This window comes from Lepidochelys kempii, chromosome 8, assembly GCF_965140265.1.
Source record: "Lepidochelys kempii isolate rLepKem1 chromosome 8, rLepKem1.hap2, whole genome shotgun sequence".
Classification (NCBI taxonomy): domain Eukaryota; kingdom Metazoa; phylum Chordata; order Testudines; family Cheloniidae; genus Lepidochelys; species Lepidochelys kempii.
This window is the reverse complement of record NC_133263.1, coordinates 66,593,244-66,618,219: the sequence shown is the minus strand read 5'-3', so window position 1 is coordinate 66,618,219 and position 24,976 is coordinate 66,593,244. Positions and strand designations below refer to the sequence as shown.

The 24,976-nt window shown below is 37.0% G+C and overlaps 2 protein-coding genes across 6 annotated transcripts in view; one reads left to right on the top strand and one right to left on the bottom strand.

Moving 5' to 3' along the window:
- EEIG2 (EEIG family member 2) overlaps positions 1-23,304 on the top strand; it is a 40,608-nt gene extending 17,304 nt beyond the window's left edge. The window contains exons 2-11 of one of the 2 annotated variants that reach the window (XM_073356842.1): positions 1,052-1,172; positions 3,396-3,425; positions 4,048-4,164; positions 5,687-5,733; positions 13,291-13,397; positions 14,449-14,544; positions 16,202-16,388; positions 16,467-16,621; positions 17,060-17,129; positions 19,276-23,304. In XM_073356842.1, coding sequence (XP_073212943.1) covers positions 1,052-1,172; positions 3,396-3,425; positions 4,048-4,164; positions 5,687-5,733; positions 13,291-13,397; positions 14,449-14,544; positions 16,202-16,388; positions 16,467-16,621; positions 17,060-17,129; positions 19,276-19,318 — 973 coding nt within the window. In that variant the 3' untranslated portion in view covers positions 19,319-23,304. The remainder of the gene's footprint in view (positions 1-1,051; positions 1,173-3,395; positions 3,426-4,047; positions 4,165-5,686; positions 5,734-13,290; positions 13,398-14,448; positions 14,545-16,201; positions 16,389-16,466; positions 16,622-17,059; positions 17,130-19,275) is intronic. The other variant, XM_073356843.1, reaches the window with a different exon arrangement.
- The window catches only part of HENMT1 (HEN methyltransferase 1), a 72,562-nt gene that overhangs the window by 14,275 nt on the left and 33,311 nt on the right, over positions 1-24,976 (bottom strand). For 2 of the 4 annotated variants that reach the window (XR_012160356.1, XR_012160358.1), the window contains one exon: positions 1,091-1,161. The exons of the other annotated variants lie outside the window; for them this stretch is intronic. The gene's annotated coding sequence lies outside the window, so the exon portion shown is untranslated. Of the gene's footprint in view, positions 1-1,090; positions 1,162-24,976 lie in introns of those variants that run through there. 4 annotated transcript variants of the gene reach the window in all.

The window sequence follows — 24,976 nt, the reverse complement described above, 5'->3', positions numbered from 1 at the left end:
TTCCTATTCACTCAGACATGAAATCCCTGGTATTGCACCTAGACAGAAAGCTCATGGTTGTAATTCTCTGCTTTGGTAAGAAGGAACTATATTTTCCCCTGGCCATGTCAGGAGTGATTCACACGGGCAGGAGAGTGTAGGGAAGCTTCTACTTCCACTTCCTGTGCTGTATTTGTTTTGAGGTTAAATGAAGGAACCTTCAACTAACTGACATATTTCAAAGTCTTTAAAAACAAAATCAAATAACACTTTAAAAAAAAAAGCAAGAAACATATGTAAATGTGTAAGAGTCTCAGGTGGGGCAGTGGGTGAATGCATTTGTCTTCTGTCTTTGTAACATAAAGATAAGGATTGAAATTCTGCTCAGGTGTCATCAGAGCTCCATTTACTAACTTCTCCGTTTTGTCAAATGGAAAGAGTTGTTTTTAGAGGCCACCAGTCATGTTAGAGCCCTCAGTGGAATGGCAGGGATGTTACATGTCAGGATTAATTAGTCTTGCACAAAACCGTATGGGGAAGCTTGTACAATTCCTCCTTGTGTTATGCCTAACTTAAGCTAGTTGGCTTTAGCTCTTCACTTTTAGGCACAGTAAATGAACTAATTTACATAAAATCCTTTCCCTTACTGCTGACCTAACAATTAGTCCAGTCATCTTTCTTCTTAGTGTCAAGTCTGTATACTCTTGCATGGTTGAGATGCAGCTTTTCTATGAAAATGAAAACTTAGTGGTCATTTTTTTTTTCCCACGCAGCATGTTGCGCTGTGCCTATCACAAGAGCTGTACTAAACACTGGAAGTACTGAACATGGTTAGACTCCTTTTTCTTTTTTAAAAAGGAAAAAGAAGTTTGTTTAATTTTTCATCACATAAAGACATTTTAACAAAGATTTTGATAAGTAATTGAGTTGAAGTGGCACAAGCAAGAATGTTTACGTCAATTTGTCCAGTGGTCTTTTGTGGTTTTGACTGCCTATGTAGTTTTCTAGATGTTTGTTTATAATGGCTGTCTGTCTCCTTTTTTCTTTTTTCTTCCCCGCCTCCTTTTTGCAGGGAGGTAGTGCAGGCAAACTCTGTTCACTGGAAGAAGAAGTTCTTATTTATGTGTAAAATGAGTGCCAGTGCCACTACAGGCATTCTGGATCCTTCCATCTGCCGAGTATCTGTACGGAAGGTAAAAACAGCATTTTTCCTCTTCTAGACCATAATTTTTTTCCCACAGTAGCTCTCATCATTTGCTACTCTCCTGTGTATTTTTATAGAGCTAGCAGACATTAGGAAATGAATTGTACCTGTAGCCACGTAAAATACTCATTATTAGTAAACATAGTTTTGTCATCTGACCATTGGTTACTTAATTCTAATTCACATATTGTAATTTGAGGGGGCTGTAACAATTAACATAATTTATGCAAGCTAAATGGCATAACAGCCAGCTATGATTAATTTTAAAATTAGTTCTGAACTAAGAACCACCTCCTGTGTGCAAGATCTCCCCTCCCCTCCCCTCCTGGTGATCTCTCTTGGCTTCCTAATGGGGTCCCTGGGTAGCCCTGAGAAGAAGTTGGGAGAAGCACACAAGCATACTCTCTTTTTAAGTGGTTTTGCTGGTTCACAACTTAAGCAGCATAAGTACATTGCTACTTTTGTCATATGATTTTTCAAGTATGATGTTAATATATGAAGCCCAAAGAATTTGTATGATTTCAAACGGAACATTCATAGTGTTTTATATATGCACTGGTATTTTCAGATAGCTATCAAACAAGATAACTTTCTTTTAATAATTTATGTTGTAATATAACCAAGGTAGGTCAGTGCAGATGCAGTTTCAGCATAGTTACAGAAGGATTAAACTCTCTCACGTTATAAAACTTATCTTCAATTATATTAAGGTACTAAATGTAGCAGAAATTTTTAGGAGCCAGCAGATTGAATGTGTTCAGTTGTACCTCTGGCAGTTGTAACAAGGTGACTGCATCTTTCTACTCTGCCAGAGACAGATCTTCTCTACTGCTGTGGGAATTCAGAGTTTTTTGAAAAGATTAGAGTGAGGAAACAGTAATGCCTTCACTTTTAAACAAGAACTCAAGGACAAGTAATATATTTAAACTGCTTATTCTTTCATCCAGTAACAGCTGGCTTCACTTCCTGGGAAACGCCCAACTCTTCCTGGTCAGTGACTGATGCAGTGCATAGAAGTCCAGAGCAAGAAGCAGCAAGCTTAGGGTATGTGTACACTGGAGCTGGGAAATTGCCTCCCAGCTGGGGTAGACAGACTTGTGTTAGCAGGGCTGAAGGCACTATGCTAAAAATAGCTGTGTGGACATTGTGGCTCCAGTAAAGACACAGGCTAGCTTTCTGAGCTCAAATCTAGTGGCTCAGATGGGCTTGAGCTTGGGTGATTAGCCTGAGTCTCTGCCAGAATCAGTGTCCACACAGCAATTTTTAGCATGCTAGCTCAAGTCCCGCAACCACAAGTCTGTCTACCTGAGCTGGGAAACTCATTCACAGTTGTAGTGTAGACATACCATTAGAGGCCTGAACTTGTGCCATGTACTGGCTTGATTTTCCTGATCTCCAGAAGGGCATCTCCTGCATCTCTTACCCCAGCAGCAGAAACAAACTGGTGCTGTAGTACTGAACAGCTGGCTGTCTCTCCTGAGGTGACTTTGTGAAGGCAGCAGGGATTTTTTTGTTTTGTTTTGGGAGCCATCCGACTGTATGCACTAGAAAATAAATTGGATGACTTTTGTATTTTTATTTAATTACCAGCTGGTTCCTCAACGTTCAGGGGTAGGTGTTAGAAATTTTGTTTTTTTGCAAAAATGCTTATTTCACAAACCAGGGTATGTAGTTGGTGGGCCCCACAGTGATGGAGGTTATCCACACCCTTTCACCATTTGGATGGGGAGAAGTTGGGTTTCTTCAGTTTACTTCTCCCCTCCCCTCCTGGTGATCTCTTTTGGTTTCCTGCTGGGTCCCTGGGTAGCCCTGAGAAGAAGCTGGGAGAAGCACACAAGGTCTGTTCCTGTTACAATTAGCAATACAACAGACTAATACTATGGCAATATTGTGTTCAGATATCTCTTAAAATATGTGTACGTGTTGGGTTCCTTCAAAAAGGCAATACAGACGCTCCCCGACTTACGCCATCATTCCGTTCCGGAATGCCTTGCGTAACTCAAGTTTTGCATAAGTCGGAAATGTATACCTGACCATTACATGCAAAAACAAAACAAACAAACAAAAACCCCAAAACCCTCCTATTTCTAGCTTATGGAGCTTTTTCTGTACATGCGGATTTGCATAAGTTGGGTCTTGCATAACTCAGGGAGCGTCCGTATTTTAAATTTTTATGACTTTTTTAGTTACTAGTGTGTGTTTCTTTTTGCAGGAGTTAAAAGGTGGAAAGGCATATGCAAAGGTAAATGGACATAATCTATTCCATAAACTGACACTTCCTTCTTGCTGTCTTATGCTCGTTATATAATTTATCTTAATAATAGGCTAGAATACCTATCATTCTAATACCAAAAATGATCTTCCAGCTCATCTATTTTTGTAGAGGTACTGATATTTGAGCGGTAGCTTGGACATACTTATTTTGTATAGTAATGTCCCCCCCACACCTCCACCTCTCTTGGAGTTTGTTTTTCTTTGCCTCTCAAGAATGATGGAAGTCTTTACTTCTATATTTTTTGCGTGTATGGGATTTTAAATATTTAGAAAGCCTTCCTAGGGTTTTTTTAGGTGAAAGTTGAAACTAAGAGTACAGCTGAGCAGCATTTGGCATTTAATCATATTAAACAGTATCAATTCTAACAATATTTACAAGGTTTTGTAGACCTGATTTTTTTGTGTTTGTTTTTCTTTTCTAATGTAACTTTTCTTTTCTTTTCTTTTCTTTTTTTTGAATCCATCCCTTCTGCATGAATCCTTCTCATTCAGGTGTGATTAAAGGCTAATAACTAGTACTAATTATTGTGCATACAGTAACTGGCCCTGGATTATATTATGATAACTAACTCTTCCTTCTCTCTTAATAGCTGGGCTTTGCAGACCTAAACCTTGCAGAGTTTGCTGGATCGGGAAATACCACTCGTCGCTGTTTATTGGAAGGTTATGATACCAAAAATACCAGACAAGATAATTCCATTCTCAAAGTAATTCATGGTTTTGTTTTTTTTTCCATCATACTATTTGAGGTAAAAGTGTATTTTTATTAACTGCATAAGGGAAAAACAGGAACTAATATGTTGTGGAACTGAAAACCATAAACATTACAGCCAAGCATTTAACAAGGTTTAAAATATATTTGCTGTTGCTGAAAATCCTCTCTGTCAGTAATCACTCTTACTGGAGGAAGACTGGACATGTAAGTAATATAATGCAGTGAAAATCTTAGCCTTATTTTTGAGAACCAAGTGACATCCACACAAGCAACAAATTGGTGGATTATTTTTGCCAGTTTTGGAACTCTGATTAGTGAGCTATATAGGAGAACTATTTTTAAGTATTAAATTAATTTTAGTTTCTGATTCCAATAGGAATTGGGCAATGCAAAGTAAATTCAATATAAGAAGACAATCAAAGAGTCTAGCGTAGACATAGTTTATATAAATAATGTAACAGTTATATGTTCTTGTAACTATACAGTTAGTTCTTTTCAGGGTAGTTTTCTTTAGTTGGCTTGCCTAATTCTGTAAAGAATGAGCCAGCTTTAACATTCAGTCATGGATTGTGATGGATTCTACTCACTCTCTAACCAGTGCCAAAGAATTTGTGGAAATATTGAATCTTGAACCCCTGAGAGTGATCTAGAACCACCATCCTTTTCTGTTCTAATCCATTTGGATCAGTAGAATTTGGGACAGCTTTGTGTAATTTGATTAAATTGTGATGTTGGGGCACTGGGATTGATCAGTCACACAGGTAACTATACAGTTTAGGTCTTCAGTTTTTGCTTGTTTGAGACAGTCGTAGGCTTCTCCAAAACATGTTTCTTTAGTCCAGAAAACATTCATGAAAACATGGTGCTCACTTTTTGGTCAAATGAGTCCTGACTCGCCGTGTTCATGGATGTTTGATGTCATTATTTGCCTTTGTGGTTGCCTTCACTTGTGACTTTCCCAATGAGGGTAGCACAACCACTTTTGACAATTTAATAAGCAACTCTTGATAAATGATGATTCGGTGAAGTAAAGTGCCTGCTGCTGGTGTATGTACAAATGGAATTCCTTGTACATCCACATTGCTGATCTAGGGGGACAGATGAGATCTCCTACAGTCCTTCTCTTTCTTGAACCCCCTACTGTTGATACTTATTTTTATTGTGTTGTCTAGTGTCCTTTTATAGAATCCTAAGGTAGAAATGAGATAATGTAATTGATTTCAAACACTAGTTTGTAGCTTTTGCTTTGTTTAAAAAACTGTCATGTAAGATTTATAGTGGTTTAACTCTCTTCTGTACCAGTATTATTTTGGACACGATTAGTTTTCTTTACAGAACCATGTGGCCATTGTGTGTGTGTGTGTGTAACACACACACACATTTTCAATTTAAATGCAAATTTGGTAGTGAGTATTACTTATTGACACACCATATAACATCACAGACCAATTCCTTTGCTGACTTACAGTGTTTTCTTTGTTTTGCTCATGTGTCTTATTTTTCCTGATTTGTAGGTATTGATCAGCATGCAGCTAATGTCCGGAGACCCATGTTTTAAAACGTAAGTTTATGAACGCTATGCAGTCTTGAATTTCACTTGTAATTTAGTGGCTCAACTCTTGTTTAAAGTTGTGCATGCACAAATCCTTATCTTCAAAGTGACAATATTAAAGAAACATGAAAAATTTAAATGGAAGATGGATATTGACTAATAGAATATAAATACTGGTAGTTGAGAGGCAGTTTTTTCATTGCCTTGAAATACTTTATTATTCTCTACTTGAATATTGTATCAAATTTTAAAGGTGTAACGGTATAGAAATTCAGAAAAACACTTGAGGCAAATACTGTTCCCTGCATAAAGCCTATGTAAACTTGCTTGGTGGAGAGGAACTCCATTGATGCCTGTGTTCAGAAAACGTATTACTACATCTTTCAGTAACTAAACCTTATAGGTTTATAAATGATTTCTTTAAAATTCAAAAGTTTGTGTGGTCTGATTTCATATAAGAAAGATTTGTTACCAAGGACATTGTGTAAGATAGCAAAAAATGGCATGCATGCTTTGGGAAGGGAGGTGGTAGTGAGGAAAATACACTGCTTTGTTACAAGGATTCTGTGGCCTCGTATTTGATTTGTAGCTAAGGGAATATAATAGCTCTACTTCACTGTGTGTTTACTTCTGCAGCTAACCACATAGCAGAAAATCATGTGCTGCACCTTAGGGAAAAATGTAGTTATGAGTAAGATAAATTTTGCCTCCTTTCCTTTTTATTCTGAGTCATACAAGCTTGGCAGGTGGCCTAACTGTAAAAGTGCAATTGGGAAAATTCCTGTTTCCAGCAAAGCCACAGTCTGCTAAACACAATTTAGATAACCTGGTCAGTAGGAATGGAGATACTATGCAGCGTTACCAACATAAATCATATTTGTAGGACTCTGGAGGTTAGTTTTTTATTTTTAAAATGTGCTTTTCTGAGACCACTTTCATTAACATTAAATGGAAAAGCTTTTAAATATTAGATGCATCATTGTAAGACATACCATATTACCAGAACAGCACAAAACCTAATGCTACTTTTCTGGCTTGTGAAGATGTACAAAGCACTTACAGTCTCTTCAAAATGACAAGCTATCTTCAATTCTAGTTCCAAATGGCTTTTTGAAATTTGTGGCAAGATTTTTCTAATTGCACTTAAAAGCTATTAATTAGGCTACATTTTAGTCACGGGTATTTTTAGTAAAAGTCATGGACAGGTCACAGGCAATAAACAAAAAGTCACAGCTCCATGACCTGTCCATGACTTTTACTAAAAATACATGTGACTAAATCTTACCTGCTGGAAAGGGGACGTTCCTGAAGACTGCTGCTGGGGGCAGGGCAGCCCGGGGCAATGCTTCTGCTGGGTGGGGCAGAGGGGCAGCCCAGTGCCCCTGCTGCTGGTCCGGGAGGGGAGCAGCCTGGGGCAGCACCAGGGACAAGGTGCCTGGGGCTGCCAGAGCAATGGCTGGTGCAGCTGGCCCCGGGGCTTCCCCTGCTGCTGGGGTGGTCCTGAGGTCAGCTGCACTACAACTGCAAAATTCACTGATTATACAGGAAGTCATGGAAGCCCTGACTTCCATGACCTCCATGAATGATTCACAGCCTTAGCTATTAAACACTTTTGTCTTATTCAACCAGACCTGTCACGCTTATGTTTAAACCATTCAAGTAATTTGAACTTTATTTGTACTGAGGTTTTTGTTGAATCCAGGCTGCAGTTCAAATGAAATTACATCCTGTAAATGCAAGGTTCTAGATATGACTTTTAGTTTAAATTTGAACATGGTTTTGGGAAGTTAATGTTTGATTACATGTACATCTCTCAAAATATTTTGTTGTCAAAAAGTAAAAGCAACTGCAAATCAAAAAGATTTACATGTTTAAAATCATGACCCTTGAGCCAGTTTAGCAATTGTCCAAAATAAAGAGCTGCTGTTTAGGGATAGGCGGGAGAAACACGAATCCTTCGAAGTTCATATAAAGAAGTATCTTTCCTTCCCTCCCATAATGGTCTGCTGTCTGCTGCTTTCTTTTAATATTCATTAGTATTCTTTTCAATACAAAATTATACACTTGCCTTCATTTTTAAAAAAAAGACAGTATTTGAACTGGTAAGACTTTTGGATGTCATGTACACATTTGTAACTTCAAAGTAGGTGAACTAGATGTTAGGATGATTTATAAATCCCCTCCTCTCTGAACTGAAATCTTAGATTGCCAGTTTTAGGCTCAACCACTGTTTACATACCAAGCTATAAATCCAGAATAATGGGCACTTAATGGGGGAAGAGAAAGACAGATAGTCTAACTAAACTAGTTAAGGATGGGGTGTGATTCTGTTACATGATATGTTTTTATTAACAGTATATTGTGCTGAGCACCAACTCAAAATATTGTATAGAATTCTTCCGTTTATATTGTTGGCTACTATTCTTTTAGTTCTTTCAAACAATATCCAATGGGACAAGATAGAAAAACCTTAGGTGACACTCAAAGATTAAAAACTAGTCTAGAATAAAGAGGAGAATAATAGTAATCTGAAAAAATTGCTGTCTTCCTTCTTATTTTGTCAGTGTATCTCAGATGTCTTCTCCTTGAAGATTTCTAATCTTATTTTCCTACTTTCTGAGCCTTAATCTGGATCAAAGTTCAGTCCCCTTGTGAATAAAGTAGGGTCTGTCGATTAATCACAGTTAACTCACGCAATTAACTAAAAAAAATTAACTGTGATTAAAAAAATTAATTGCTCTGTTAAACAATAGAATACCAATTGAAACTTATTCAATATTTTTGGATGTTCTTCTACATTTTCAAATATATTGATTTCTATTACAATACAGAATACAAAGTGCACAGTGCTCACTTTATATTATTTTTATTACAAATATTTGCACTATAAAAATGATAAAAGATAAACAAAAGAAATAGTATTTTTCAGTTCACCTCATACAAGTACTGTAGTGCAATCTCTTTATCATGAAAGTGTAACTTACAAATGTAGATTTTTTTGTTTGTTTTTGAGTGCAGTTATGTAACAATGTAAAACTTTAACGCCTAGAAATCCACTTGGTCCTACTTCTTGTTCAGACAATTGCTAAGACAAACAAGTTTGTTTACATTTACAGGACATATACTGCTGACTGCTTCTTATTTACAATGTCACCTGAAAGTGAGAACAGGCGTTCACATGGCACTTTTGTAGCCGGTGTTGCAAGGTATTTACGTGCCCGATATGCTAAACATTCATGTGCCCCTTCATGCTTCAGCCACCATTCCAGAGGACATGCTTCCATGCTGATAATGCGTTAATTAAATTTGTGACTGAACTCCTTGGGGGAGAATTATATGTCTCCTGTTCTGTTTCACCCACATTCTGCCATATATTTCATGTCATAGCACTCTCGGATGATGACCCAGCACATGTTCGTTTTAAGAACACTTTCACAGCAGATCTCACAAAACGCAAAGAAGGTATCAATCTGAGATTTCTTAGGATAGATACAGCACTTGACCCAAGGTTTAAGAATCTGAAGTGCCTTCCAAAATCTGAGAGGAACGAGGTGTGGAGCATGCTTTCAGATGTCTTAAAAGAGCAACACTCCGATGCGGAAACTACAGAACCCGAACCACCAAAAAAGAAAATCAACCTTCTGCATCTGACTCAGATGATGAAAATGAACATGCGTTGGTTTGCTCTGTTTTTGGATTGTTATCGAGCAGAACCAGTCATCAGCATGGACATATGTCTTCTGGAATGGTGGCTTAAGCATGAAGGGACATATGAATCTTTAGCGCACCTGGCACGTAAATATCTTGCGACGCCAGCTACAACAGTGCCATGCAAATACCTGTTCTCACTTTCAGGTGACATTGTAAATTAAGATGCGTGGACAGCATTATCTCCTGCAAATTGTAACCAGACTTGTTTGTCTGAGCGATTGGCTGAAGTAGGACTGAGTGGACTTGTAGGTTCTAAAGTTTTACATTGTTTTATTTTTGAATGCAGTTATTTTTTGTACGTAATTCTACATTTGTAAGTTCAACTTTTATGATAAAGAGGAAAGGAGTACTTGTGGCATCTTAGAGACCAACCAATCTATTTGAGCATAAGCTTTCCTGAGCTACAGCTCACTTCATCGGATGCATACTGTGGAAAGTGTAGAAGATCTTTTATACACACAAAGCATGAAAAAATACCTCCCCCCACCCCACTCTCCTGCTGGCAATAGCTTATCTAAAGTGATCACTCTCCTTCCAGTGTGTATGATAATCAAGTTGGGCCATTTCCAGCACAAATCCAGGTTTTCTCACCCCCCTCCCACCCCCCCCCCATACACACAAAAACCCACTTTCCTGCTGGCCCAACTTGATTATCATACACATTGGAAGGAGAAGTGATCACTTTAGATAAGCTATTACCAGCAGGAGAGTGGGGTGGGGGGAGGTATTTTTTCATGCTTTGTGTGTATAAAAGATCTTCTACACTTTCCACAGTATGCATCCAATGAAGTGAGCTGTAGCTCACGAAAGCTTATGCTCAAATAGATTGGTTGGTCTCTAAGGTGCCACAAGTACTCCTTTTCTTTTTGCGAATACAGACTAACACGGCTGTTACTCTGAAACCTATGATAAAGAGATTATTAGGTGAATTGAAATAAACTATTTCATTTTGTTTTTTACAGTGCAAATATTTGTAATAAAAAATATATAAAGTGAACATTGTACACTTTTTATTCTGTGTCGTAACTGAAATCAATATATTTAAAAATGTAGAAAACAATCAAAAAGATTTAAATAAATGGTATTTTATTATTGTTTAACTCTGCGATTAATCACACAATTAATTTTTTTTAGTCACTTGACAGCCCTAGTTTATTAGTTGTGCAGAATATAAAATGAACTAATAAAAATTTAAATATTAAAATAAAATATACTGGGAGATATTCTGGACTGGATTCTAAAAGATGCAGCACAGTATTCTCAGCCTAATATGAGGTGTGGAGCTGATGTGGCTTTAAGGCTACCATTTGCACCCTCCAGATTCTGGGTTGCTCCAAGGTTCAAAGCAGACTCTGATGTAATGTAGACAGTAGAAAGGACTGTGTAAGTTATGGCAACCAGAATCTTTGCAGAGTTACATGCTGTGGCCATATCCCCTACACTAAGGCTTGTGAGGGTGTCCTCAGAGGATGCCCTGCCTGCAATCTTCCTTGGTTCCTACAGTGCGGGAGTTCTCCCCGGTCAGATCCAGGGCTAATAGAGCCACTGTACACTGCTCGGGCCCCTTTTTTAACCTGGTATAAATGGGCCAGAGTGGAAGGATGAGGATTTCACCGACTACATAGTGGACAGGAGATGAAAATGTATTATCTTAGTTTGTTTAGCAGGGCAGAGTTTGTTTTACCTCTGTTTATTGCACACTCCTATATTTACTTTTGGCACATGTCTACATATGTCACTGGCACTAATTGCATTAACCTGATATTACTCAGAGCAGTGATTCCCAACAGGCTACTAAATTCTAGCCTGTTTGCTAATAAAATAATGCATTCCTTTTCTCTGTACACTAGTACATATAAAGTTGAAATCAACATTTAAATTGAGTTTTCTGTTTTTTGCCATAAAAAGTGTATCTGGGATTTATGGATAACGTTATCTCCAGAAAAAAATTAATGATCAGGCTCTTTAAAGCCCTGTTATAGGACTACTATAAAGTCTATTTCTGTTGTATAATTGATGTTAGGGGCTTGTAATAAAAGCAAAAAGAATCTCTCGGTTATGTGTTAAAGCTTGTATTTTACTTCACGATGGCTTGACAAAATTATTCAGTCTTGATCTTCTCTTCCAAACTGATGATCTAATTCTTTCCTGGAATACTAAACTTTCAAATCAAACCCGGCAAATATTGTAGCTGATTGTGGGGGTTTGTTTTTAGTTTTGTTTTGGTTAGCTGGCTATTTCCTTAGAAAATTTAAACTTTTTTCAAATTTTCTAATCAAATGAAAATCAGCTACTGCCTATCTGGCTGGCTCTGGGTGTGGAACTGGAAGCATTTCAGAGAATGCTACCATGGGGGTCCTGGACTTTAATCTTTTACCTACCAGCCTAAATTTGGCCTCCACGATCTCTCTCCTATCTTTGTCATTTTTGCCTATCTGTACCACCACCACCACCACCACTGGCTCCTCCCTAGCACGGCATGTAAGCTTATCTAGATGCCTCGAGAGGTCCGCAGCCTTCACACCCATCAGGCAGCTCATCACGTGCTTCTCCCAGTCATCACAAACCCTACTATCTGTATTGCTAATAATCACTTTTACTATTACCTATCTCTTCCTAATAACTTGGATACCCTCCCCCAGAGGGGTATCCTCAGTGTGAGAGGATAGCATGACATCTGAAAAGAGGTTCCCAACTATGGGATAGTTTCCTTCTGCTCGTGCTTGATTATCTCCTTCCCTGAGACTTTCCTCCTCCTCTTCAACTGCACAGAGGCTCTCCAACTCCATGATTTTGTGGTAGATACCCATCTGTAGTGAAACCAGTTTGTGTTCAATAAACTCTATCTCCCTGAGTATAGTTGGTTGAATATTTGGTATGGGGTAGCTCAGTTATGAAATTTTTATATTTTGAACCGTTTCTGGTTGTACGTATCTTTATCCCTATTACTTGTGAGGGAGAGGGTGTGTGTAACCAAACCTATTGCTTAGGTATGCATTTGACCTAAAAAAAAATCCTAGGGAAGGATTAAGATTTTAATAGGAAATACGCCTGCTACCCATTGTCATTGTCCATAGACCCCATGTACGTGGGTGAGGTCATTGAGGCAGTTGTTAAATTATTATTGCTGTTGCAGGCCACGAAAAGCATTTCCAACTGGAAATGCACCAAACAACTCAACTCAGCTATTGTTTGACTAGCCTGCTATCATGTAATCATAAGCTTAGTGCTGTGGTATTAAATATCACTCATTCCACTTTGGCTCTCTTTAAGTAAAACAAATTAATAATGTCTTATACATGTATATTTTAAGTCAGAATTGGAGTCAAGTGTCTGGCTTTATATCCCTGCAAACAAATTTACATTCTAGTAATGTAAAAGGTTATGGAAAGGGGACACTGGGCACTTGGTTTATTCTTACTGAACCTGTGTGTTCTGCCAAGGATAGAAACATTTTTATACACTCAAAATGCCTATCCTGGGCTCAGAGTACTTTAATTAAAAACTAAATCCAAACCAAACACCTCCCCTTCCAATTAAAAAAATAACAACCAACAGTCAACTCTCAACAAGATGTATCTGCATCTTTCCATGGATCCTCCAGAAGTTTCAGTCCTCCCCAGAAGGCTGAGTAAATGGATGAACTTTGCAAGGAACCCTGAATTTGAACAGTTTTGGACAAAGGGAACTGGGGGAGTGTGTTCCTAAATTTATTGATACTACAGTCTTATTAAGTGCCAGTGAAGTCCAATGCAAATTGAACCTATGATTCCCCACCCCCAAATCATGATGATGCTTCCAAAAAGACAGAAGCACAGGTAAAGCAAACCCTGATCTCTGTGCATTTGCTTACAGGCCTCCTTCTACAGGAATGTCCATTGCAGTTGCTGGAGAATCAGAATCTTTACATGAAGACAGGAAGGGTGGAGAGAACTTGAAAGTGGTACATCTGGGTATATCAGGTATAAAATAATGCTATTGGTTTTACTGTTGTTTGAGACCTAAGCAGCAGCAAATACATTTCATGAAATATTCTGAATCTTAAACAGACATGGATATTTTATCCAAAATCCCCTTTCTGCTCTGTTTGTTGAGCAATATTGCTCTTGGTACCACTATGTACATGCAGAGTAATTCCTTTGATATGCTGGGTTTACACTGGTGTAATGGAGCAGTATTTCTATTGGAAGTGGGAAAGAAAAGGAAATCGGATCAATTGCTTATGTCCCTTTTTAATATTGTATGAGCGTATTTGCCGCTACTTAAGCAAATCTCAGTGCCATTACTCTGGATTTATACCAGTGTACTTAAGAGCAGAATCTGGCCCTTAATCTTTAATTTATGAATGATCGTGCTTTCATGGGTATATTGGCCCTTAATATTAGCTAAACTTTTTTGTGATTTGGTGCATTATGGATAGATATTGAATAAGATTTTGAATGGTACAAGTTTAAGAATCACTTAGCATTTGTCATACTGAAAGCTGATAGAAATCAGTTCACTTACTATTAAAATTCTGCAACTCTAGGGTGAGCCTCAATATATTTTACTATATCACACAATATGCACATCAATATTAGACAGAGATTAGGACAGGAAATGGTATTCTGTCAACTGAAACTACAGAGAATTTTATAAAAGTATCTGACTGAAAAGTTGCCAGCACATCTGGGTTAACACTGCTTTTCTGGGGAAAGTGCCATGGGCTCTTAACTCAACGCCCAGCTGCCTGTGTTCATTAATGTATTTCAACCAAAAGCTGTCCAATTGTGTACCCTCTGATACTCTCTCCTTTGAATCAGTAATTATTTATAGTCCAGGAGAGTGTCATGTACTTGAATGCTGACATTTTTTCTTGAAGAATCTGGATTTTCCTTAGAGGTTCCTTATCTAACTGGTATCAAGTCCCATTCTGTTTATCTTGTGAGATCTGACATCTCAGTCTGATAATGGCTGTAGGCCAAAAACTGAGTGGTGGATTCAGCAATATTTTCTGATTGCCATTTATTGTAGATCTCTCAGCAAAGAGTGCGTCACTCCCAGATGAACTTGGTGCATGTGGACATTCCAGAACATCAAGCTATGCAAGCCAGCAATCAAAATTGTCAGGTAGAAGTTGATGTTGAATTCCTTTGAGTTATTTTTATTAGCTTTGGTATTTCAGAAGCTTCACAAAGCATTTTGATGTAAATAGGCTGCTTGTGTGTGTAAAGAAACATTCTACCTAGTTCAGGCTTTTGAATTGTGAACCCTTTTAAAACCAAACTACCAACGGTTTTGTGTGGGTTTGTTTTTTAATCAAGAAAAACCCCACCTACTGGTTTTTGGGGGACTTATTTTTTTGGAAAAGGGGGAGGTTTGTTTTTTTTAACTCTGCCACTTGGAAATGTTTACATGGACATAGTGTATATGAAAACAAATAATTGACGTTAGAACCTGTTTCTAATTTGTGACTAAAAGCTTCAGGAGTTTTAAAAAGTAAAAAGGGAAATGATGATGAAAACACCAGGATTGTTAGGTCTATTAGGAAATGAGAATTAAAAGCCTAGGAGGCAATGGGTGGAGTTACTGGTGATTGGAGGCAGGGTCATGGCTAATGCATGCAATCAGTTGAAGAGGGGATTGGGTAGTTATAAAATCAAGCCCTTGAGTTTTTTAGACTCTAGTAATATCTGGAAGGGTATCTAATAACATGGTTCTGCAGAAAGCTGGCTAGCTCACCTTATTTCTCATTCTTCAAAGTATTGAATTCGCTAGATGGTAAAGTCTACTTCTACTTCTAACTGTAGTAGACATTTAAGCTGCTGATCATACCACAAATGAATGACTAGTGATTACCAGCCATCATTGTAGGACTTTATCTGATTCCACCTGCCTAATGTTGAAAGAAGTGACAGGGAAGAAGCAACTGAATAAAATCAAGTAATAGAAACTAGGAATTCTTCTTCTAAAGTAAAATGAAAACATTTCTAAGAGTTGGTAAATGAGCAAGATAGAAAGGATTCATGCTCATTCCAAAGGCTGAAAACTAGATTACTCTGAGTCAAGATCAAATGTGTAAGTTGAATTAAGTTGTCTGAAATGGTGGAGCAGAACAATGAGGAGACAAACCTCCAACAGGAACTTTATTTTTTTGCAAGTCCATTATGTTCCTTTTCCAGCAGCTCTTCAACATCAGACACTGCACTTGAAATTATTTGTCTTCAAAATTCACAAACTGGCAAAAATCAATCCATGATAATGCCATAAAATACTGAAAGGGAAAGACTTGAACTTGATCAATTTTCATCCTTCTTTTACATGAACAAAATTACCAAAGCATGTTTGCTCTGGATATATGTCTCCAGATGCAGGAAGTGAAGAAATAGAAGAAAAAAATTTAAAGGAAGACCTGAAAAAATCCAACACTGAAAGGCAAAATTAGTCAGTCAGATATGAAAAAGATCTGATGATAATAGCTACAGTCATCCACATGGAAAAATGCATTTCTACTTAATACACTTCTTTCTTAATCTGAAAAGAAACCCCAGAATGTGTCCAAGCTGATGAAGATACCATCCAAGAAGGCAGAGAAAAGAATGATAAAGACGCCAAAGGAAAATATACTAAGTGAATTGGATAGAGTGTGAGAGTGTATGTAGCTTCTTAAAACCTTTGTAGGCTCTCGTCGGAGAAAAAACAAACCAAATAGTGGGGGGAAAAGCACAGCCCTGGCCATTAATAATTTAACTAATGTAGCTCTCTTCTCTTCTCTATTTTCCAATAGGCTATAGCACATGCCACTCCAGATCATCCAGTTTTTCTGATCTCTGCCATAGGAGAAACACTTCAGTGGGAAGTACGTCTACAGGAATTGGAAGTATTCTAGAGCCATGTGAAGAGACTGAACCAAAAGTAACTGATGATAATTTTTATACTCCTGTTAAAGAGATATCTTCAGAAAAACTTGGCAGGTACACTTAACATAACTTGAAAGGCTTCTTATAGTGACAGTACTCTGAATTAAATGTATTGACAATTTTAGTTTTTAGAATCTCTACATGTATTTATCCTGACAGGCATCCAGTGAAGCAAGACTCTGTAGAGTCACAATTGAAGCGGGTTGATGCCACTAGAGTAGATGCAGATGATATCGTTGAAAAAATATTGCAGAGTCAAGACTTCAGTTTAGACTCCAGTGCAGAAGGTATATATGGGGAAAACAAGTAAAAACTTGAAAAGATGATGTACAGTAGAGGCCCAAATGCACTAATTTAATTAACACACCCCTAGCTCCCACTCCCAGTGCGAGTAGGGAGTGTTTATAGACCAATCCAGGAAAACTCCTGGCTGGTGCTGTCTCCTGAGAGGCGGGGAGGGTTGCTGGGCTTTGTGCCCCTGGGGCCCATCACTTTAACTAAGTCTGTGCAGCAAAGGGCAGAGGCAATCCTACAAGAAAACTGCCTTCCCTGAAGCACAGCTTATTATGATTGGGTCCCAGTTGTTTTCAGATGCAAACATTTTTAAATGTCATTTACAAAGTTCATGGATTTAAAATCTTTTTTTAGAAAGGTTCTTTAGAGAATATTTGTTTGTCAACATTGAAGGTGTCATATTTAAACACGTTAACTTCTTTCCTTTGTAGAAGAAGGGCTGAGATTATTTGTGGGCCCTGGGGGGAGTACTTCTTTTGGAAGTCATCATCTACCCAATAGGTATGTAGTTTGAACAATTAATACTTGTTAGGTACCAGTTAGCAAAGGCATATTGTACTAGGTTTTTATGAGTACTTTGTCTATGTTACATGCCAGTCCCATTTTTTCAATGACTCTGATGATATGGATAATACAAGGCAAAATTTTCAAACCTGGATGCTTAAAGTTAAGTTCCTAAATCCATATTTAACTGATCTAACTTTCAGAGGTACTGAACATTTGGGAGTTGGGGTTGCTCAGCATCTTGGAAGTGACTCGAGTTTCAGTCTGGGTATCTGAATATGGATTCAGAAACGTAGCTGTAAGCATCCAGGTTTCAAAATGTTGGCCTTATAGACTTCCTTTGGGTCTAATTATTCCATAGGCTAATTGCTCTTAGGAAGCTTTTTCCTGTCAGTCTTGACTATTTCTTTAGTATCTAAACTCTCTGATATTTTCCTGATATTCAATTTGTTTTTTCCCTTCAATTTAATCCCACAGCTGCTACTCTTATTTCCATATAATTAATCTTTTTTTCTTCATCCTTCAAATATTTGCAAATTCTGAGACATACCCTTCCCTCTTCTTTCATTTTTGATCTCTCAAGCAGACTATACAGATATAGATGTTCTTATGTCTTAAATCTTTCTAGCCTCCCAGATAATTGTTGTTCTCTGAAACCTCTCCTGATTTCTCAAAAAGAAAAGGAGTACTTGTGGCACCTTAGAAACTAACCAATTTATTTGAGCATGAGCTTTCGTGAGCTACAGCTCACTTCATCGGATGCATACCGTGGAAACTGCAGCAGACTTTATATACACACAGAGAATATGAAACAATACCTCCTCCCACCCCACTGTCCTGCTGGTAATAGCTTATCTCTGTGTGTATATAAAGTCTGCTGCAGTTTCCACGGTATGCATCCGATGAAGTGAGCTGTAGCTCACGCTCAAATAAATTGGTTAGTCTCTAAGGTGCCACAAGTACTCCTTTTCTTTTTGCGAATACAGACTAACACGGATGTTACTCTGAAACCTCTCCTGATTTCTGGCATTTATACTCAGAGCTGAATGCAGTATTCCAGGTTTGGCTGCACTTGAGCAATACAGAATGGGACTTGCAGTGAAATATAGCGTCAACAATCAATCCCTGAATACGTGTGGTACAGTCCTGATGTTCGATACAGAGGTAGCAGTGATACAGACTGATGTTAGATTTAGAGATAGCAGTTCATCTGCCTAAGGTGTTATAAAATGGCAAAGTAAGCATTTTGTAGTAGTGTAGGATGCTGCTACCGAAGAGTAATTTTGAAGAGGTAAACCAATTGCAGATAAGAGATCATGCTTTCTCTTTCTGGTTGTGACAGTGTGCTCTGTAAAGGGGGAAGGCAGCAAGAGACTTAATTCTGTGTCTAAGGGCTACCTGATCCTGCAGTTCAGAGCTGTGAATTGTAGTGCACACTAGCATGCTGCCTTCTACCTGCCCTGTTTGGACACTGGTGGCATGAACTGAAAGGTACCTAATTTGCATTAACATAGTCCTGTTTTGAAAGAGGTCTATGTTAATGTGAACTAGCTACTTTTTAGTTCATACCAGCAGCATCCACACAGGATAACTAGAGGTCAACAATTTGGTTCATGCTGCAGTTCGCACCCCCATAGTCTGCACTCTGGGGCTGTGTAGACATAGTCAAAAACTAATCCATGATACCATCCAATAATTGACTACAGGTGCCTCCTTGTAACCAGATTGAGGGAACTGATGCTTTTATTTCTTCTCTGGTAAATAATACAACTTTACTGGCTGTGTGAGACTTAAGTGTTTTAAACTACAGGCTATACATAACCACTGCATACTAGGGAAATTATTTAACTTCCCTATAGTAAATTATCATCTGTTGCACTTGCCTGAAAATATAAATATATTATAATATATAAATGAAAACAATTATTGATCAATGGCATAAGGCATTTTCTAACCTGCATGTTCTGCTGTTGTACTATAACAGTTTTACACATTCAAATAGACATCTAAAAACACTTTTCATTTTGTGTTTTCTCTGAATTTGTAAACAAGCAAAAATTCCATTGTTCTATATTCAGTATTAATTGGTATCTTCCATTTAAATTAGAACTGAAAACTTGTTTGTTTTGCAATATTTTTTCAGGGTAGGTTCCGGAGCATACGAGCAAGTGGTGATTAAACGCTAGGACAGCAGAACTTGAACAGAAGAATAGTGGTAGAGTTCCTCCATCGATCATTAAGATGTGTTCATTTAATCCCAACAGTTATCAAAATTGATGTGATGAGATAGACTCTTTCAAGAGGCCAACTCACATTTGGTCTGAATTGTCTGAGTATCTCCTGCTCATAAAAGATCCTTCACGTCTACAGTGGTATAAAGGCAATTTTTAGTATCTATGCCTTGTACAAGTTTATAACCATTGTTGTGACTGTTACCTGATGTTAGTGGATTACTTGCTTTTGTAATTTAAGTGTAAAACAGTTTGTGGAAAACTGATAAATGGTGTCTATTTGAACACAGTTTTATATGGAAGTTCACTAATGATGATGATGTGCTCTGTTTGCAACTTGGCTTTCAGAAGAAGCCCCTTAGAAAAAGATTAGTCTTAAATTAATCTAGTCCAAAACTTAAATTCTACCATTAGAAATAATTCTTCATAAGTAACTTTTAAAATATTACTTGCCATTTCAGTGCTATAATGGCTAATTCCTTCTATCAGGCCATAATTAATATAAAATGGGGATTAATGCTTCCAAGAAAACAGCTGAGTTGTGCTTTAAGATGTCATATTATCTGCTTCAGTAATATTAACTGTAAGGTTGAGTAGCAGATGGTAGAGACAAATATATAAAAGCAAAATACAAGTGACTAGGTCTAATAACACCAAACAATATGTGCTGCTACTTTTAAATAAAATCTGGTGTCTTAAGTGCATCAGTGTGACTTCTGGCCCTATGTAAACGACAAAATATATTTAAAATTTCACATCAGAATTACCAAGTCACAGTAAAGCACTCAACAAGCAGGCCTTGTATGCCTTAGGATAGTATGATTTTATGGTTTGGGGTATAAAACTTTTTTTAATCTCTGTAAGTGAGATTTGTCTGTCTAAACAAAAAGTAAAGCTTCTTCCAAATGTGATTTCAATAACGCATGAACCTGAAAGCTCAGTGGATGAGAGTGTATGGTGAAAAGTAGTCAGCAGCTTAACACCACAATGAACACATTTTTCTAGCTTAACCCTTCACAGTTGGATAGTACATCCCTTAAATCTGAAGGTGCCTTGTTCCTGTGGGTGGGAGATGGGGAGGGAAGGATAGATTACCAAATGAAGCTTTTAAGAATAAATGAACATCTAGACTAACTACTGCCAATACAATTTACTAACAGAAGCACTTTATAGTATACATGCACTCTGCAGTCTGAAAAATCAATCTCTGGGCAAAGACCTCACCTTTTTTGTGTAGAATCACTAACAGCTTCACTATCTGTCCATTGTTACACTTTGACCAAAATGTACTGTACTTTAACTTGCACAAATGGAATAGCTTGGGCTAAAATGTATTCGTTTTAGACAAAAGGTGAGAATTAAAGATCTTTTAACAAAAGAATTGTTTTGCTGACAGCTGTAAAAGTACTTGCTTATTTTTTTAAAAAAGATTTCTGGTGGGATGACAATCTTATCAGTTGAGGTTTAGATGTATTTTAGTACTAAATTGCAGTAGAAAACCTAGTTTTGCTGAAAATTAGCCATACAGTTTACAGATATGATCTGATAGGTTTGAATGAATCAAAACAATATTGCGGCCATTTTTTTCTTTAACAGTCTGAAGGTTTCACATTCTTCTCTGAACCAGTTGGTATTTAGGATCCTTCTCTGGAAGTAAAATTCGAAGTCTTAATTCTTAGGCTGTATTACGAAAACTTTGTTTTATATGGTTTTTAATTGGTTTTACTTTTTCATAAGTATATAGTATAAACTGTTCATTATTGAACTCAATGTTTTATTTATATTAGCTTCAAGGAAACCTTAGAGTTCAAATTTTGTTGAATACTGTTAGATAAGAGCTATTTCTTCTTAATTATGGTATTTAAAAGGAATATTTTTCTATTTCCCATTGCTTGTGTAATTTTTTTAATTTGGACTGTTCTAATGGGTAAAATGTATTAAGTACAATTTGTGCTTAATAACTGCAGTTAAAGAGTGAGACTGTGGGGGAGATGACAAAATGCTTACAAGAAATGTAAAAATGATCCTTTCATAAAAAAAAGTTGCCATTAGTGTGTTTACATCATACAGATAAAACATGCCAGTTTCTGTTTTCCAAATTTTTGAATAGAAAGTATTTGATAAGGTTACTGGATTTAAGTTAAAGCTGAGAAACCTCAGCAATGAAGTATGAAGGGTATTTTTATGAAATAGACCAAACTTTTTGCAGTACTAAATTGTTTATGGAGAGTGGTGATGGTGCCTAATACTAGCTTTTATAGCTCATTATAAGGGGCACACGACTTCAGAAGGGGCCCCATTTTTTTCCCGAAATTTAAGGATGTTGGTTTTGTACATACTGATTTAAACTGACTTTTACTCCTATAAAACTATCCATAATTTGCTTGTTGCCACAAACCAGTAACTCTAATTGGTAAATGCTTCTAGTTTACATTTACAATCTCTAACTGCAAGCTGCCTAATATCACATCTTGCTATTTCATCCTCTTCAGCATATTGTGCTTTTTAAAAAAAAGTTAAATCAATGAATCCAGTTCTTCAGCTAATGTTATTTGATAGACATTTACCAGACTTTATTAAAAACGTACAACTGTAAAAGACCACTTTTTAAGTGCAAAAAGCAGAACTTGAAGTGTCCTTAAAGAATTTGAGGAATAGAAGTTGGCTGCTACTGATTCTTTTCTTCAAATATATGGATTACATTTTTAATAATATAAAATATATATTTACAATTCACAATTTATAAGGGCAGAAGCTAACCCCATAATGTTGAGATTTAGAGGAAAGCAAATTTGTGGTTCCAAAGAGCAGGTTGGTTTCAGATAATTTATTTAAAATACTCAGAGACATTTCTAGTTAATCTAGTCCTCAAAAATGCCCCTCATATCCCTCTGGCCTTCCTAATGTTATTTCAATAGAACTGCTTCGTTCAGCAATAAGTGCCATCCTCTGTTAGTTCAGAGGAATCTTGAACATTTGGAATTTTCCATAAAACCTAGAAAATTGTTGCAAAATGTAGTTTTGATTGCATTGACACCAAGGGGTCCAGCATCAGTTACTACATATTGGTTTGTTGATTCAGTGCCTGGGAGCTAAAATAACATTCAGCATCGTTAATCCTTTAATGTACAAAAGGCACAGGTTTTAGTTACAACATTTCAAGTATGTAAGCCCTTGGTATCCTCTGGTTTCCATACCTAATTTTGACAAGTATTCATGCAAAGTCCATTAAGTGAGAAATAAGCTATTTGTACTCTGTTTCAGTGTGAAGAAATTAAGCTGTAATTACCTCTCCCTTCGTGTTGCAAATTTTTGCATTTTTATGTAACTTATTACTATTGTAGCAAGCTGTGTAACTGAAAGCCAAACTGCATATATAACTTGCAAATGTGGTTTTATTTACTCCCAAGTTGGATCTTGGTGCATGTATTGACAAACTTGTCAAAAACAAGAAAGTAGTTAGATGGTGACAGGCTGAAATTATTATTTTTTTTTTACTTGTGGAAAAATGGGTAATTAAAGGCTGCCTTGTAAAAAATGCATTGTACGAACACTTATGCAGTATCTTATCTGGTAAATTCAGCTTTTAATTCTGTTTAAGTTCACAGATAACTAAAGCCTATGCAGTAGGCAGTTTGTCCTCCGGACACATAAGATCTTGTGGGGGGGAAACGTTGGTATGTAAGTCAAAATTTGAATAAATCTGCATTGTATTTTGTTGGTTTATTATTCACTTAACAAAACTCTCCATGAAGTGATTCCTTAAGTATGTCCCTTGTACTTGGAAAATGACCTTCATATTTAGGTACAGTACTTATTGTGTAAACTGTATTATAGTGAAATCTAGGGAGACTGACATAGTAAACTCTGTTTTTCTAATAAAATGTAAAATTTGTAATGTAAAAATGGCCTCATGTAGACGATTAAAAATCATGTCTTCAGCTTGGAATGTGTTTTTTAAAAACAAATGCTTGTTGAGATTAAAAGAATCTGGTCTACTATAAAGTAAGGAAAAATATAGATTTTCCTTTTTGGGAAGGACTACTAGAAAACCTTCTTAATGGTTTTGGGATGGAGTCCAGGTGTTCCCTCTTCTGACCAGGAGTAGGTAGATAATTATTTTGCTTTCTCTCCTGACTGTTGGGGGAAATACACATGTACCACTTGCCCAGAAGAATTCTGTTTGAGGGAGATGGTTGTTCAAGTATAATCTAATAAGCAAATGAGCAACAGGCTCAATGAGCTGGCTAAATCTCCATCTTATTGGGGCACAGCAAGTTCATTTTAGTGCCAAGCACATCACATTAAAGATACATTGCCACAGGCTGCATTTCTTTTATGCATCCATTTGCCACCTTTAAAACTATATTTAAACTGACTATTACGATCCTGAATCCCAGTGCTCACTACAAAAAAGAGCAGCACCATCTCCACAAATGACTGGAAAAGCTAGAGCTGTAGAGCTGAATGATGACTAAAACTAAGCCCGACTGTTTATGCATAAGTAAGCAGAAATTTATAGTGGGAAACAACTCAAGTTCCCTTTCAAGTAAAGGTAAATCAGTAGTTCTTTACCCAGCACTTGACATTCTTCACGTGCACAACTCAATTTGCTATTTTTTTAAAAACCCTGATACTTTTAAAATTCTTCACATACCGGGCAGAAATCTGTTAATTTACTACCTCATTTTCCCTTCTTGACAAAACTTTTTCCTTACTTTTTCCCTTTTCAGTATAACTTCTTGCCATTCATATTTAATTTAAACAGTTAATCTTTGCTGGATAGATGATAGCTTACTAAAAAAGAGGCAGTTTTAAGTCTAGTGTTTCTTTACCTCTTTATTACTCATTCTGACAGCACAGTAACACTATTCTTGAATGTAAAACTTTGGCCCAGTTATAGGACCATAGATAACTAGCACAAATGGCTCATGAAAATATGCCTGGCTATTTTAGCAATAGGGTCCATTCCGTGCTACCCTTGCACAGTGAGGAATTAAGTCACTGCACCATAGTTGGCTATACCAAAAAAATCAAAAACAAATACATCCATTTACTTGTGGATATTATTAGCAATAAGGAAACTCAAACTCAACTCCTGTTAAGTGTTCTCTCAAGACACATTTGTAAAAAAAACAAAAACACAACTTGAGTATGGACAGGATTGGTAGTTTGTGTAGTGGGGGTCTGTGTGGTTTTTTTCTTTTTCTTTTTTTCCCCCTACTACCTCTGCTTCTGTCCCTTGTCTTATTTACTCTCTCTCTTCCTTGGTGTTTTGTGTGTGTGTGTGTGTGTGTATGTATATATATATATAATATGTGTGTGTATATATATAGTAGGATGTAAAATTATCACTACTACGGTAAGTTTAATTCTGGAGTTAGGGAGGAAGAGACCACCTGTAAGGAACAAGAAATATGAATAAGTGTAAACACATTAGTTTGGTGGTGGGTAGGGCAAGGAAAAGATGGCTATGGCTGCAGGGAGGGGGAATTTTCCTTCTAATGAAAAAAGTGGGGGGGAGAGGAGGGAGATGTAGGAGAGACATGAAATACCAGATCTTACACCTTAGTACAGAACGCTTACATTTTACTATGTTACTGCATTCTCAGG